General features: G+C 37.8%; 3 protein-coding genes across 3 annotated transcripts; 1 reads left to right on the forward strand and 2 right to left on the reverse strand.

Moving 5' to 3' along the window:
- Nucleotides 1–4,404: 4,404 nt before the first annotated feature.
- LOC130449170 (uncharacterized) lies at nt 4,405–8,040 on the reverse strand. Its single transcript, XM_056786849.1, has 2 exons — nt 5,051–8,040; nt 4,405–4,777 (listed from the first exon to the last, which is right to left on the reverse strand). The coding sequence occupies exons 1-2, from the start codon at nt 8,038–8,040 to the stop codon at nt 4,405–4,407; spliced, it is 3,363 nt and encodes a 1,120-aa protein (XP_056642827.1).
- Nucleotides 8,041–10,478: 2,438 nt separating this feature from the next.
- On the forward strand, nt 10,479–13,260 carry LOC130449171 (uncharacterized). The gene is made up of 3 exons (XM_056786850.1): nt 10,479–10,581; nt 12,694–12,968; nt 13,246–13,260. Exons 1-3 carry the CDS (start codon nt 10,479–10,481, stop codon nt 13,258–13,260), a joined length of 393 nt encoding a protein of 130 aa, XP_056642828.1.
- Nucleotides 13,261–13,728: 468 nt separating this feature from the next.
- Nucleotides 13,729–14,143, reverse strand: LOC130449696 (histone H3-like). Its single transcript, XM_056787658.1, has one exon. The coding sequence runs from the start codon at nt 14,138–14,140 to the stop codon at nt 13,730–13,732; it is 411 nt and encodes a 136-aa protein (XP_056643636.1). The 5' UTR covers nt 14,141–14,143; the 3' UTR covers nt 13,729.
- Nucleotides 14,144–17,071: the final 2,928 nt, after the last annotated feature.

A 17,071-nucleotide genomic window follows, 5' to 3' on the forward strand; every position in this document is an offset into this window, starting at 1 on the left:
AATTTAAAACAATATTATTATAACCTAAGAAATAATTTATCTCAAGCGATCGCAACAAATCCTATTTCATACCATAACTTAGCTGAACACTCATTGAGTAGAACAGAAATTTTAATTAACACTTTAGATAAAAAACAGAAAATATTTACCCACATTTAAGATTGAAAAGAGGACTAATAAATGCTGTAGGCAAAATAGATAAATGGCTTTTTGGAACTTTAGATGCGGATGATGAAGAAAGATATAATAACGCTATAAATGTCCTACAACAAAATCAGAAACAAATAATTCACGAAGTTAATTTACAAATATCACTACATAAAAAATTAATTGATCATTATAACAAATCGATTACGACTCTATGGGATAATCAACGGAAACTTTTTGATAATATAGAGAAATTTCATATTTGAATTGAAAATAAAATAATAACTTTAAATAATTTTATAACATTCCAAAGTACAATTTCACAAATTAATCTGGATTGTCAGAGTTTAATTACACTAATTGATAATATCTAAAATGCAATAACGTTTTCTAAATTAAATACAATTCACAGTTCGGTTATATCAAGTCAAGAAATTTTGGAAATGATAAAATATTTAAGTACTATTTACAATGAAGAACAAATACCAAAATTTAGTAATATTTTGACATATTATCTCTTTCTTGATTCACAAGTAACCTTTTCTAAATCCAAAATAATATTTGCTACCCATGTTCCTATCCTAAAACCTAAAACCTACGAATTATTCCATTTATACCCCGTAATTCAAAACCATACAATATTTATCCCTCCGCAACCTTACTTGGCCAGAATTCAAAAAGAAGTTACTTTCATCAAAGAAGAATGCCCCGAATTAGAAGGAAAATATTATTGTAAAGAAACTCTCAAATTACAAGATACTGTACTGTTGAACTTTTAAATGGACATTCCGGTAAAAATTGTGTCATTAGTGAAATTAATCTTCAAGAAACAATATTGGAACAAGTAACAAACGATGAACTTTTAGTGATTCCAAATTTTGAAACTGATGTGGTTTCTAAATGTGTATCAGACCGTTATTTTAAATTAATGTATCCATCACTTATAAAAATTCCAAAAAATTGTAATATTCAAGTAGGAAGTGAAATTTTCTCTACTAATGTACAAATTAAAAAAGGGAAATCAATGATACTACCGAAATTAAACTTTAAATTTTTGAATAATGAAATTTATAAATCTCCTAACTTAACTAATATAGATTTTAATAAATTGTATGAAATTAATAACATCGCTAAGAATATAAAACCAATTCATGAAATTTATAATCCACAAAGTCATGTATCGATAGGATTATTTACTGTAATAATAATAATTTGTATAATTCGTAAATATGAATATAAGTTTATAAGAAAACAGAAAATAGAAGAAATGAAGAAAGAAGACATCGAATTAGAAGAGGAAAGACAACAAAGGATGAAAAATACCTCTGTCATTTTTAATTCTTAGGGATGGAGGAGTTACATGCGAAGAATTTCTGAAGGACATTTTTAAAACAATACCATTGTATCAAATATCACAAACATGTATCAGCATTTATTCTATTTTTGTATCAAATAACGTAAACATGTATCAGCACTATTTTACTACAAATAAGATGTTTGTAAACAACTCAATGATATTTTATGTTTATAATTAGTTCGATCTTGAGATTAATTGTATTCATATAAATATACAAAAATAAAGTTTTTTAAAAATAAATTTCGAAACCCAAAATTTATAATTCGACCGCCGGTAAGATAAAACATACAAAGCGGTTGGTCGGTTGCCGTTGTTAAAGTAGTTTTTGTGGCGTCTTTGAAGTTATGTTATAAACACTTTCTTTTTCTTTTCAAATTGGTTTGAAATTTTAAATAAAATATGTTCATTTCCTAAAATAATATACTATACAATGTAAAAAAAAAAATAAAAAATGTCGGATAAAATATTAAATATTGTAATAGACAGACATAGTTGCGAATAGAGCGAAGTAGTTCGTTCAAAGAAAATTTAATCAGTCAATCAATTTATTGTAATAATTATAATTTGCTACTACCACTCACCCACCATTCAATATCTAAAATGAAATATACGCGGGTTCCAATATTGAAATTTGATATTTTTCTTATATTCAGTATGTCGGAAGATTGTTATTGAAAAATACTCATAATAATATATTAGTTATGAAGATATAGTAGAAACGTGTCGCGTAAGTCAGGGTAGACATGTCACCGTTCAAAGGATAATTGCGGTATTTTTTTTTTTTTATTACAAAATTCGCATCAACCGTATACTGGTTATTAGCGATTTAGTAAAGATTAAGTACTTAATCTATGAATAATTGTTAAATTAATTTTATGATAGAGATCTGTTTAAGGTAATTTTTAAGGTAAGTAATGTTATATTTTGGTCCTAAAATTTCACGTATTGTTCCGAGTGGTAGATTTGATGATGATCTTTCTGAGTTAAGAGATGGACATTCTGCGATTATGTGTTTTATAGTTAACTTGCAATTGCAGTTGCTACATTTTGGTTCGAGTTTCGCATCAAATAAGTAGCTGTGCATCAGTCGCGTATGGCCTAGACGCAGACGTGTTAGAAGAACTTCATCTCTGCGATTTTTCGGTAGTATTGAGTTTTATTGAGTCTATCACTTCACGAAGTTTGTGTGTGGATGTTGACCATTTTATCTCCCAATCATTGAACACTTTACACTTTAAGATTGTTTTAATATCGGTAGTAGTTAAAAAATTCACGCACTCCGCACTATCACTAATTACAGCTTCCTTAGCCGTCAGGTCTGCCTCTTCGTTTCCTTTTATTCCAATGTGTGAGGGGATCCAACAGAATACTATTTTTTTGTTGTTGTCTTGTATGTATTTCAGTTTTTGCTTGATTTTGATTACTAATGGATTTGTGGTGTGAATTTTTTGAAGACTTTGGATTGAGCTAAGAGAGTCTGTGAGTATGATATGATTAGGCTCGTTTGATGAAGCGGCGAAGTGGGTAGCTCGATATATTGCGTATAATTCAGCAGTGAAAGTGGATAGGGTTTGAGGAGCTTTTATCATATATTTGGAGGTTGGTGTAATGATTGCGATCCCCGTACCGTCTTGAGATGTTGATGCATCTGTGTAAATATGTACAAAGTTTTTGTACTCATTGAGTATGTTATTTAAGTGTCCTTCGATTAGCTTATGGTTGGTGTGGTGTTTGTCGAAAGAGGTGAGATGGGTAATGAATTTCGTGCTTCCTATTGTCCATGGTGGAGTTTGAGAAGATTCGATAGGAAGGCATTCAGGAATAAAGGAATTCAATTCGCTTAGATATGATCGAATTCTAGCATAGAAAGGTTTGGGGGTTCTGGGTTTATTTGAAAAAAGATTTGGGAATTTCTTGGAGAAGCAGTTTTGGAGGGTCGGATTGGAAGGATTGAATTTTAGTTTGGCTGCATATGTAAGGCTCCAATATATTCTTCTGTCTCCCAAGGATGGTTCCCCTGATTCGCAGTACAGACTTTCCACTGGTGTTGTTTTGAATGCACCTGTTATCAAACGTAAGGCTGAGTTGTGAAAGCTGTCGAGGTTTTTCAGTAGCGATTTGTTTGCTGTTGAATATACAATTGATCCATAATCCAGTTTTGATCGAATAAGTGTTCGGTACAATGTTAGTAATGTTTGTCAATCTGCACCCCATTCTTTGTTCGTTAGCGTTTTCAGAAGTTCAGTCGTTTGTTGCAAGCTAGGAGAAGGTTTCTAATATGGTAGTTCCAGCTTAGTGTGTGGTCGAATAGTATTCCGAGAAATTTTATTGTTGTTTCCATTTTTATGTCTTCATTATAAAGTTTCAGTACCGGTATGTTTGGTATGTTCTTTTGTCTTGAGAAATGAATATAGCGAGTCTGTAGTTGAAAAATTAAAACCAGTTTTTTGTGACCACAGCTCTAAGTTATGGATAAAAGCCTGACTTTGTGAGAAGAGGTTTTTAATATTTTTTCCTTTACAGTAAACAACTAAGTCATCTGCGTATAGTCGAGCTTTTACTGGTAACTTTAAGTTTTTCAGGATGTCGTTGATTGCGATGATAAAGAGTGTGGGACTTATGATTGATCCTTGGGGTACACCATCATTAAAATATGTTTTTTCGGAGGTGGTGCCGTTGGTTTTAACTTTAAATGTTCGATTTCTCAGGAAGTTTTTGATAAAAACCAGGCAGTGACCATGTAGAATTCGTAAAATTTTTTTATGATGTAATCATGTCTTGCAGTGTCAAAATCTCGGTTAATGTCAAAGAAAACAGCTAGACAGCTGTTTTTTAGGGCAAATGCTTCGTTGATTTCACTTTCCAAGTCTATTATGTTATCCAGGGCTGATCTTTGTTGTCTAAATCCGCTTTGTTCCGGTATAATAAGGTTTCTTTTTTCTAGAATCCAGAGCAATCTGTTGTTTATTATTTTTTCCATTAGTTTGCACATAGCACATGTGAGTGATTTGTGGTGGTTTCAGTATAGGAATTATTATGGATTCATGCCATTTTTCAGGAAAGTTATGCTGCAGCCAGATGGTAATGAACAGGTTAAGGATGTATTCGTGGGCAATTAAGGGGAGATGTTTCAAGAAGACAACTGGTATTTCATCTGGTCCTGGTGACGTTTCTTTCAGGCTTGAAAGAGCTTCATCATATTCTTGGGTGGTAATAGTTAAATTGATGGGTTCGAAACGGGGAATCGGGTTCAACCACAAGCAAACATACGAACTTAACAGAAGAAACGGAAACTATTTAATCGCAACTATTTGAAGATTACACTGACTGACATTTTAACTAAAATAATTTTTTTATATCAAATTTTGACAAGACATGAGGTTACTACGACGTGATTAAAGCGACAACAACTACAACCACTTACTTCACTATACCGACTACAACCATGACAGACACTAAGAATCGGGTTCAGCCACAAGCAAACATACGAACTTAACAGAAGAAACGGAAACTATTTAATCGCAACTATTTGAAGAAGAAAAGTACCGGGCTAATCTTTCGCAGCAAAACACACCTGGTTCTTGGGATAAAGCTGAAATCAAAGGCGTTTTTCTCCTTTCCATTTGAACTTCATTTTCCTCAGGAGTGACATCGCAGTTAGGCCATTCAGAACGCGGCCCGTACAACCATCTCGGCCCCTCCCACCATTTGGAGTCAAGAAGTTCTTCAGGAAAACAAACCCTGTTAGGAAGATCTGCTGGGTTCATCACCCCTGGCACATGTTTCCACGTATCAGGATCAGTCAGAGAACGAATTTCCTTAACCCTGTTGAACACAAATACTCCCCACGGTTCCTCTTTCTTGATCCAACACAGAGCCGTGGAAGAATCTGACCAAAAATGGCACTCTACATCGCCAATCTCTTTTACAATACTAGAAGCCATTCGCGCCCCAATTGTTGCAGCCAGAAGCTCTAGGCGAGGAATTGTAGGTCTCTTAACAGGGGCAACACGAACTTTCGCTCCCACCATTATCACAGATACCGTGTTATCTGTTTCAACTCGCAAAAATGAGACGGTGGCATAAGCGACCTGACTTGCGTCACAAAATGTGTGTAGAGACACATTACCAACGGTCAATTTCAACCATCGTGGGACTTCGATTTGATTCAAGGCATCAGCTTGACTCATCCACTTACGGAACGTTGCCTGGCTTTGCTCATTAAAAGGGGTATCCCAGTTCCCAGCCTCACCCCAACTTTCTTGAACTAACAATCTCGGTATCAAAATGGCGGGTGCACATACACCGAGCGGGTCGAAAATACGGTGTGCTGCTGACATCACTGTTTGTCGCGTGATGGCATCACTTTCCAAAGGCTTGGGAGAGTTTAACCTGAGAATATCCTCCTTTTTATCCCACAGAAGTCCAAGAACGGGGAAACTGGTGTGAGCAGCACAATCGGGGTCGCTCCATTCCCAGCCACGAAGATCAAAGCAGGCTTTCATAAAAATTTCCCTGACTTGCGACATGAAGCTCAAAAGTTCCTTCTCATCATCAACCGAAGTCACACAGTTATCAACGTACAAGCATTTGCGCAACTGTGAGATGACAGATCTTTCATAAGGAACCTCTTTTGAAGCCACTTTTTCCTCACACTTTGAGAGATGATGGTCAATAACGGTGCCTAGCAAATAAGGGCTACTGGTCACCCCAAACACCACCCTCCTGTGACGGTAGATTTTCATCTCTCCGACCTCGTCCTTCCATAGGAACCTCAAGCTATCCCGATCCTTTTCCGAAACAGAAATCTGTAAGAAGGCTTTTCTTATGTCAGAAATAACGCCTATTGCGTTCAGACTGAATCGTAGAAGTATCGATGGGATTAACTCTACACAACTGCCCCCTTTTTCTAGACACATATTCAGGTTAGGCTTGCCTTTCTCTTTGGACGAGGCGACGAAAACAGGACGAATTCGGGTGGTACTGGCTTCCTTAACCACGGCTCGGTGAGGCAAATAATGTCCGAAATCCCACTTATCAAGCTGTACCTCTTCAATAATTTCATCTTTCAGCCATTCTTGAAACACCGCTTCATATTCTTTCACCAAATGACCGTTACGTAACTTGGCTAGGGTCGATTCAAGTCTACCACGGGCCAGATCGAAATTTCGAGGCAGCGGGGGATGTTCCTTCAGCCATGGAAGACATACCTCATATCGTCCATCAGGTAAAATCTTAACTGTTTCCAAGAAGTGCCGACGCACAACCGTTTTTGCCTCTTCTTTGGTACTAACCAAAGCGGGGTCCTCGATGCCCAACACATCCAACCTCCACATATCAGAAGGGTCGAACTCCTGGGCGCAGTGCAAACTGATGTTAACCATACAACTTGTCTCAGCGTCCTTAACGCGGCCCATTATGGTCCAACCTAGGCTAGTTTCGATAGCAACCAAACCACAGCTTAATACCTCGCGCCTCCCGGTGAGTAGCTTTCCCGCGACGTCCGCTCCAACAAGAATTCCAATTGGGCCCTCTCTGTCGTCAGTCAACTCGATTTTCTTCTCGCGCAGTTCAGATACCCATAGACCTTTAGGAATGGAGGGAATGGCGTGACAAATCTGTTCCGAGTCAAGAACTTCAAAGTTGCAGGAAAACGCACTCATCAAATTTTGCAGACGGATCTTATAGCATTGATGCGTCTTGGGTTCAGTCTTGCTCCCACCAAACAATGCATGAACCAAGTTCTCAGTGCGGATCGGCTCATAGCGCATTCTGGTAGCCAGCGCTTGAGTTATATAACTTCTTTGAGAACCTGTGTCAATCAACAACCTGGTGGTGACAGGATTTTCTCCTTTCAAACGAACCCTCAACGTTTGCATCAAAACTGGTGCACTCTGGATACTAGCATAGTTGTGCTCTACATCGTTTTCTTTCTTCGTCGCCTTACTAATTTCAATAGTCGTTGAATTCTGGTTACGAGGAATTGGGCACACCACAGTAACATGAGGTTCACCACAAACTAAGCAACACAGCTTTTCCTTACAAGGCCGTTTCCCGTGGAATTTTTTCAGACACTTAAAACAGCGGCTTTTAGCTTTGAGGAGCTTAATTTTCTCCTCTTTGCTCTTGGCCCTCGCCTCTGAACACAATTCGGTATTGTGAGAATTTTTGCAAAAAATGCAACTGACATCTTCAGTGCCTTCAGTGGACTCAATACCAACTAGGTCAGCAGCTGTGGTGTACTTTCCAGTCGAGGACTTGACATTCCCAGCACTGCTCTTTGGTGCAGCGCTGGGGACAGAAAACGTGCTCCTAGCTAGCAGAAACCGCTCCTCGCTTTCAACCTCTCTCTTCAGAAAATCTCGCAACTTGACCATTTGATCTGCAGCTTCAAAGAGGGATGATTCATCAATGCCGCACGACATCCGCTTACGCTCCCATTCCCGCAAAATTGACTCAGGAAGTGCGGATTCAATTAAAGGCGCGAGCATGCACGCGTATTTTTCTGATGTAACTCCCAAACTCTCCAAGGCCATTAGCTGGGTTTCTAGCTTGTCATGAAGCTGTGCGAGAGTCAAAGAAACTTTGCCCGATGCCTGTACCAAGACCAATGAGAGAAGCTCCCTAACATACAGCTCAATCAGCAATTCATCACGGCCAAAACGGAAACTATTTAATCGCAACTATTTGAAGATTACACTGACTGACTTTTTAACTAAATAATTTTTATATATCAAATTTTTGACAAGACATGAGATTACTACGACGTGATTAAAGCGACAACAACTACAACCACTTACTTCACTATACCGACTACAACCATGACAGACACTAGTTCCACAACAGGTTCGTTTTCATCGAATTGTATTATTACCTCATCCTTTTCTTCTCTCTCATGGGTAATAACAGTATCATCGGAATTGCGTGTGATGGAGCGGTTTTTGTAAGTGGTAGCTAGTATTGAGACTATTTTGGAGTTATCTGTGGTTGTGCGTCCATCTTTCTCTAGCATGTGTATATTATGGTGCTTGTAACGTCCTGATATTTTTCTCACTTTTTCCCATACCTCCGTCATGGGTGTTTCAGAATTTATTGTAGAGACGTATTCTGTCCAGGATTTGCGTTTAGCAGTTTTTATTGTACGTCTAGCTTCGGCTCGGGTTTTCAAAAATTCGATTTTGTTCGCTGATGTATTGTGTCTTTTATATCTATTGAAAGCTTTTTTGTTGCTCTTTATTGCTGATTCGCAGTCACTATTCCACCACGGCACAGGATTTCGTCGTTTCAGACGTGTAGTTCTTCCGATTGATATGTTTGCTGCTCGATGAACAATACTAATAAGGTTTTCTAAAGCTTCGTCTATATCTGTTATAATTGTGTAATTTGTCAAACTTTCTGATATAATTGTTTTGAAAAGTGCCCAGTTTGCTTTTTTTAAGTTCCATTTTGGATATAAGTCGTGATTGTGATTTGGTTTTCTATTGTTATGAATGACGATTGGATAGTGGTCACTGTTGTAGGTATAGTCCATCCGATCCCAGGAAAGAGCTGGAGTCAAAGTTGGGTCACAGATAGTGAGGTCAATACATGAACCCTGTCCTGATTGTATGTTAAATCTAGTTGGCTTCCCATCATTTAAGATGGAGAGATTTGCGTCATCAAGAGTATCTCCTAGTAAGCGACCTCTGTGGTTTATTGATGTTGATCTCCACAAGGTGTTATGGGCATTGAAATCTCCGACTATTATTCTAGGTTGATAATTCATTTAATTCTTTAGCATCTACTTGATATGCTGGAGGCATGTATACATTGCATATGTTTACTTTTGGCTTAGTGTGTAGTTCGATAGCTACGGCTTCAAGGTTTGTAAGAATCGTGATTTCTGCAGCGTGGAGAGATTTTTCCACAAATATTGCTACTCCTCCGCTAGCTATTTCAGCATTTATTCGGTTCTTGTAGAAGCTGTTAAATTGCCTGAGCGGTTCGTTGTTATTGTATTTGAAATTGGTTTCTTGAAGACAAATAACTTCGCATTTCTGTTTGGATAGGATGGTTTGCAACATTGGTAAGTTGTTATAAAAGCCATTGATATTCCATTGTAGTATAGATGTAAAGTCCATGGGAATACGGGGAGAAAATATTAAAGTAAATTATTGGTTCAGTTAGTTAATATTTGTTTGAGATGATTCGCTTTCTGTTTCTGAGAGGTCCGTTTCTGGTATGTTCAATTGTAGGTGAGAAAACAGTTTCTTCTTGAGTTCAGTATCTGCTTTTGATAGATCTGTGCTCAAAGAAAGGGTAAATTTTTGTTAGCATGTCTATTAATCCAGTAAAATCATTTGTGTAGTTCTTTATTATACTAATTGGATCAGATGAGCCGTAGACATTTTCAAAAAGGTCAGATATCTGGTTGTGGTCCAATATGAAAGGAGGATTCTGTTCTGAAATGACTTTTCCAATTGGTTCCATGAGAATTTCTGTAGAGATGTCTGGTTTATTTTTAGGCTTTTTACTTGGCCTATTTGGTTTGGGGAAAGACGGTTTCTTAGGGTTCTCTGATTTAATTCCTTCTGTTTGAGGGGGAGGAGTAATTATTTGCTCGTAGTTGCGTTTGGTGCTGTTTTGCGGAACTTCTTTTATGTTTATGGGGGGTACATTCTGGGAGTGAGATGTTATAGGGGTTTCTGATGGGATCTTGGTGTGTGCTTGTGGAGTATTGGCTTCGGTATTTTGGGGCTGCTGGGAAGGTTGAGTGGGGTTTTGTGGTAGTTCAGCTATTTGGGGTTGTTCATAAGTTTGTGATTGTGAGTTTCTACAGTTTGCTGCAGTATGACCTGGTTTTTTACATGTAAAACATAGTAGATGGTCTTGGGATAGGTAAATTCTATAGCTGGTGTTCTCGTGTGTAATCATTAGACAGTCGGGTATTTGGATTGTCGATGGTGAAATAAAGATTTGTCTTCTGAAGCTGTAGATGTGGTTATATTCCGGAATTGTGGAGCAAATTTTAAGGAAAGACATTGGTGATAGTGTATTGAGACCTATTTTGTTAAGTTCATCGATTAGAGCTGAGTGTGGTATGGTGGGGCATACATTTCAGAGTATCAATCTTTCGGAAGGTGTTATAAGCTTTCGGGCTTGGATCGAAGTGTTGTTGATAATGATCAGCCCTTTATGAAAGCTCATGAAGCGGTCTACAGTATCTTCATTTGCGAGGTACATGCATATTCTATTGTTTGTGAATAGTATATTTTTTGGACCGATTAGTTCGCCAAGTGATATCAGGTAATCTTGAATTTTCAGGTTATCAACAGCTGGAAAAACAATTGCTTGATGTTTTGTAGGAAATTGTGGTTGACTAAGTATAGATGAGTATGTTTTTGTAGGGTTTATATTCTGAGAGCTTCTGTAGTCAGAAGTCCCAACATTTGTATTTTGCATCATTAATTTTAGAAATATTTCCGCTTTGATTCTAGAGTGCGGACCTGTTTTGGCACAGGCCACTTCATATCAAGTTGATAAGAGCTGGTTTGTTTTTTTGTGAATTCTTCTTCCAAACCGGTGCGGTGTAAAATTGATAGCGTAGTGTGTAAAAATTCACTGTTTTAGTATGAATGTATGAGATTCTACTTACAGTAATGTCTCTGAGTTAAGAACACTTCTAAACGGATCTATCTATAGTTTCATAGATTTTAGGACTATGATAACTATCGAAAAAGAGTTATTTTTATAGGAACTGACACTTTCACTGTTAACGTTACGGTTGTCAGAGCCGGACTCCAAATTGCGGTATTATTTCAATTTGTTTTGATATTTTTAAATATTGGTCATTATTGTGAATAGACACGTTTCTCTTTACCTACATTGTATTTTAAGAAGGACTTTTATTTAATTTCGAAATTATATCTAAAGTGCTAAGCATCGACGGAAATAAATTTTCAACCATTTTTAAGTGGTACTTTTTTTTAATAACAAACGTTGTTATCAGTCATTAAATTATAGTAAAACTTCGGCGAAAGTTCGAAGTATACCTTAGTTAGTTCTTTGTCAATTTTTTTCATTACATTCGATTCGAAAATCTCGAAGAAACCAAGGTTTTTGAGGTTGGTTTGGTTTATGAGGTTCGTTAATTTAATTAAAAAGATTCTTTATTTTGTTTATGATTCCCAAATTAACAATACATATAAAAATAACAATATAAAATGTGTATGCCGATGGTCTGGCGATCTTTACATGTATTGAGTGCGTCTGAAGTATTAAGTTGGCTCCTTGTTTCTTCAACATTATCCATACATTTTCGCTCTAAAAATAACTTTGTCCCTAATATATGTTTATGATTCCTAGCATCTTTCGACTGGGTTATCTCTGAAAAGCAGCTGAAAAACAGAGTTTCAATGAGGTTCGTTTTTTAACTTAGTTCTATTCGTTCGTTCAGTCTTCCGTCCGCTTTATTTGAATGACTCCTCTTGTAACTAATTACTCGCGGAAAATTAAAACTCTTTTATACTACTAAGTATATAATATAGAGAGGTGAAATTTTATAAAACTAAATATAAAAGTACATCCAATATTTTTTTTTTTTTTTATATCAGTTTAGTGTAGTTTATCGACGATATAATAACACTCAAGGTTGTTTGTTAGTAGTTATGGCGGATACAGAAAATCAAACTTCGGTTGTAACCGCAACGTCTGCGTCTAATTCACCGCAGGTTTCGTCGTCTCCAATAAATAAAAAGGAAAAAAAAGCTAAAAATCCTAGGACCAAACCATCTCATCCACCGACTTCGGAAATGGTAAACAATGCAATCAAAGGTTTAAAGGAACGCGGAGGCTCATCTTTACAAGCAATTAAAAAGTACATTGCTGCCAATTACAAAGTTGATGCAGAAAAAGTAGCGCCATTCATCAAAAAATATTTGAAAGCATCTGTAGTATCGGGATCTTTGGTACAAACTAAAGGTAAAGGAGCTTCCGGATCATTCAAGTTAGCTTCGGCAACTTCGACTGGTGGTACTTCGGCTAAAACGAATGCTATTGACAAAAAGAAAAAGAAAACAGCCGCTTCTACTCCAGGCGTAACTAAATCCAAAAAAATTGTAACAGCAGCAAAACGAAATGCTATTATTGCAGGAGGAGGAGGAGTGGATAAATCGAAAAGTATTAGGAAATATTAGGCAAAAAAACGACAGGTACAGCAGCGGCTTCCTTAAAAACTTCGACGACAACAACAACACCAACTACTGATAAGGAAGGCGTTAAAGTTGCCAAAAAAACAGACAAAAAATCTTCGGCTAAAGGAGGAGTCGCCGCCGCCGCTTCCAATACAGCCAGTGCCGCATCATCCGAAATTAAAACGAAGAATCCTACTAAAGCAAAAAAATCCAATAAAGGCAGTCCCACGAAAAAGCCGAAAGCACCAAAACCGACAACTGCGAAAGCAGCTGTTAGCAGCTCCTCTCCTAAAGCAAGAAAAGCCGCCGCCGCCGCTCCCAAAAAGAAGAAATAAAAAGAATATTTTTTTCTGACAGAAAGATAGTACAACAATCGAGAATTATTATCGGACTGATGATGGGTACGACGACAATCGACAATAATAACAAATGGCCCTTGTAAGGGCCACAATTTTTTCCTTTATTTATGACGAAAATAAGAAACAAATAATGTTTGTTTTGATAAAACAAGAATTTTTTAAATTTCGGTTCAATAATTGATATGTTATGTTATATATAACATTTTCATAGATCGATGTAATGTAGATTGTTACCACCTTCTAAATTTGTCTCGACCTACCTACGATATAGTAGATCTAATGTGTTTTATAAACTTTCAATTATTATATGTCGATATTGTCTAAAATTTGTTAGTTGTTAGTTAAAAATAATAATTTTCTCTATCTCGTGTATGTATGTGTGTGTGTGTGTGTGCGCGGCGTGCGTGCGTGCGTGCGTCTTCTTTATCCAATCAACAATCACATCCTTCTTTTATATTTCAATGTTTTCAAACGAACATCCTATATTTATATCAAAATATTATACTACTATCATAAATGTTAAATTATTTGTGGTTCTGAAAAGAACCGTTTTTACTTACAATATATATATATATATATATATATATATATATATATATATATATATATATATATATATATATATATATAAAAAATAAAAAATCTATTATAATCAAATAGATAAAATGTAATTCTATAAAAAAAAAATTTTGTATTTATGCTCGTTCTCCGCAAATTCTTCTAGCCAATTGGATATCCTTGGGCATAATGGTGACTCTTTTAGCATGAATGGCACACAGATTAGTATCTTCGAATAGACCTACCAAATAAGCCTCACTAGCTTCCTGGAGAGCCATAACCGCTGAACTTTGAAAACGTAAATCTGTTTTAAAATCTTGTGCTATTTCACGAACCAATCGTTGAAATGGCAATTTTCTAATAAGTAATTCGGTACTCTTTTGATAACGTCTTATCTCACGAAGAGCTACAGTACCTGGCCTATAACGATGAGGTTTTTTTACTCCACCAGTAGCTGGTGCGCTTTTACGGGCGGCTTTCGTCGCTAATTGTTTACGAGGAGCTTTCCCTCCAGTCGATTTTCTAGCCGTTTGTTTAGTACGAGCCATCTTATTTTTTTTTTTTAAGTATACAAGAAATGTCAATATACTAAACCGCTATAGCAGCTTGCAGCTAAACACACAATGAATGAGATAAATCTAGAGAGAGATATTCGTTGTTAAGAATTTGGAAGGAAGGTTTTTTTTTTGGTAATTTGGGTATAATTAGCTTAGGCCCTGATATAGGAATTTTTTCATCTGCAGGGCTGGGTGTGTGGATATTTGTTGGGAAGTGCTTGCTCGGCTGCTTCTAGCGGTGTAGTTATTTTTTTGTTCAAGATTTTTTTTCTTTTTATTACTTTTTTTGGGTTTTTTTATATATTTTTTTGTTCATTTTTTGTTTTTTCTTAATCTAATTGGGGGTGGGCGGGTACAGCTGCGGCTGTATTATTCCCTATCGTCGGACATTTGTCTGGAGAATCGGTTCTCCAGGTTGCAGGGAAACCGCAGAAAACCTGCAACTCCGACGATGGATGACAATGAGGGTGTGTGTTGGGGGTAGGAATTTATCTGATTTATATGGGAGCTACTATCGAGGAAATTAAGGAAGGATGAGGAGGGTCTCTTTCGCAACGGAATTCTTGATTCGATGGATCGAATCAATTAGAAGGGGCTTGGAGGTCATTTAGGCGGCTTGGAATGGGGGTTATGTCAGTATCGACATAAATGGTGTTGCTAGGGCTAACCTACACTTTTTCAGTGGGACGTGTTTGGTTTTTGGGTGAAAGCGAAATGAATGCGGTTACCCACGCCGCTGGTTACGGTACAATTATAACCGTAAAAAGGGGGAATGAGGCGTTGTAGCGTTTCGGCTACTAGCGCCCGAGAAGTAGAGATGGCATTCATTATTGTTGTTGCCAGGATTTCAATTAGGATTTTAGTGTCAGTAGACAGGTCATAAGGGGTTTGAGGTTTTTCTAGGGTGAATGGGGCTGTATCCTGGGGGGCTTTCGGAGTTTCAATCCTTTTCGGGCAGCGGGGGTGGAAGGCGGTGTGAGGTCAACCGCAATTTTTACAAGTAGGGGAGTTAGCTTTTGGGCATTTTTCTGGCTTGTGACCAGAAGCACCACAGGTTGGACAGATGGGTTTGGCATTGCAGGTGTCTGCGGAGTGGCCGGTAGATGAGCAACGGTTGCAACATTTGGGGACTGCGGGTATGGTGTTTGAATTTGAGGCTTCGAAGTAGTGCGAAAGCCCGTGGAAGTTTATACCCTTGGTTAGGGCGTGATGGTAGGCTGTTTCGGAATCTGTAATAATTCGGAACATGGATGTGGGTTTATTTGTGGATCTAGCTATGATCCTTCAAGTTTTTATGACAGGGAATTTCAGTATAGAGAGGATCTCCAGGAACTCTTCTTCGGTGTAAGATTGGTGTACATTCTTGCAGACGAGAGAGAAGGTAGTTTTTTTGGTTTTAGTGGTTAGGGGTTTTTGGACTCGTTGGGGAGAGTTTATCGGGATTACGACGATTTTCTCGTCGCCTATAGCTTAACGTATTTTCCTTGCCAACGTTTCGTGATGAAACGTGGAAGGAATTTTGAGGAGGGCGGTTCCATTGGGGTTAGCTTTGAGAAAGCTCATTTGTCCCCTCAACAGCTCTTGCGTGTTGAGGAGATTGTAGAGCTCTCTCTGTGAGGTATATTTTGTTGGGAGGTTTCTCAGATTGAGTGTTTGAAGTGGAGGACATTGAGCGGAGGTGTGAGATTGAGGTTGTTGTTGGGTAATGGCTTGGGATTGTTGGTGGGTTCTGGGGGTCTGGGGTTGTTGGTGGGTTCTGGGGGTCTGGGTTTGAGTTGGTGCCTGGGGTTTAGTGGCGTTTTGGGTAATTTTATTTGGCTTTTGGGTTTGAATTGGTGCTTGGGATTTAGTGGTCTTTTGGGTATTTTTTTTGGCTTTTGAGGTATTGAGATTGACTTGGAAATTAGAGGGGGGATATTGGTTTTGGGGATCGCGCCTAGTCGGGTATAATCAACCCGCTGAGATTTAGAGCTGGACGATTTCTGCGAGACCCTAGATGCATAGGAATCCGCAGATGGTGCTGGTGAGGAGGTTCTACTATTCTCGAGTGATTTCCGTTGCGTCCAGAACAAGAAGCCAAGAGTGTATAGCCAACAGGCTAATCTCTTAACAAAAAGATAAGATATTCCAGAATCTCCCATAGACCTCAGGGGAGAGGAAGGATTCTACACGCGAAACTGCGACGTGAAAGAGGATGAGGATCTGTCGGAATTGACAGGGGGTGGTTGGAATGTTCTTGTTCGCACCCACTCGCGGATTTATCCGGGGGTGGATGCCTAGAGGGACGGGCTCGTCTCAAGGGAAATTGTGTGTGTGTGTGTGTGTAACTTCTCTCTACTGCTTCTAGGCTAGTAGTTTTTGTTCAGGAGTATTTCTCCTTCTAAAATTCGAGATCATACTGGGCTGGTTACGGTCCTGTTCAGTTTACGTTGAGTGAACATCTGTGACTGTGTAGTGAAGCGAAAGCGGACGCGGGTAAGACCCAAATAAAACTTTTATTGCAGGTTGTGTCAGTTAGGCACATTTATTTTATAGGCTTTAAGATTTTCTTCGCATGAGGAAAGTCTGAAAATAAAGCTTTTATTGCTTTGATGGCGAAATTTCTCGAAGCAACAAACAAGAAGCTGGAAGAAGAGTTGAAACGAAGGAACGAAGAACAAAAGAAAATGGAGGGAGAAAACGAGCTCCTAAGAAAAACAGTTGAAATGCAACTTTCGAAAATCGACAGCTTGACCGAAACGGTAGAAGAACTAAGCAGAAAACTAACAAAACTGCTAGAGCAAAATGAAAAAAACCAAAATAAAGGACAAACCCAAACGGAAAACAAAATATGTGAAAGGAAATGCGAGAGCCCGACCATATTAATGGAGGAATCAAGCAGCGAAGACTGCGCAATGGAAGAGGAGGATTTCACGCAAGTGA

This window comes from Diorhabda sublineata, chromosome 10 (genome assembly GCF_026230105.1).
Source record: "Diorhabda sublineata isolate icDioSubl1.1 chromosome 10, icDioSubl1.1, whole genome shotgun sequence".
In the NCBI taxonomy this organism is placed as follows: Eukaryota; Metazoa; Arthropoda; class Insecta; order Coleoptera; family Chrysomelidae; genus Diorhabda; species Diorhabda sublineata.

Excerpts from the sequence above, each read along its gene's own strand:
- LOC130449696 (XM_056787658.1), bottom strand. The coding sequence starts at position 14,140 with ATGGCTCGTACTAAACAAACGGCTAGAAAATCGACTGGAGGGAAAGCT.
- LOC130449170 (XM_056786849.1), bottom strand. The coding sequence starts at position 8,040 with ATGGCCTTGGAGAGTTTGGGAGTTACATCAGAAAAATACGCGTGCATG. Across the intron at positions 4,778-5,050 it reads TGCTGCGAAAGATTAGCCCG|TTCGTATGTTTGCTTGTGGT; the intron begins GTACTTTTCTTC and ends TCTTCTGTTAAG.
- LOC130449171 (XM_056786850.1), top strand. The coding sequence starts at position 10,479 with ATGTGGTTATATTCCGGAATTGTGGAGCAAATTTTAAGGAAAGACATT. Across the intron at positions 10,582-12,693 it reads ATCGATTAGAGCTGAGTGTG|GTACAGCAGCGGCTTCCTTA; the intron begins GTATGGTGGGGC and ends AAAAAACGACAG.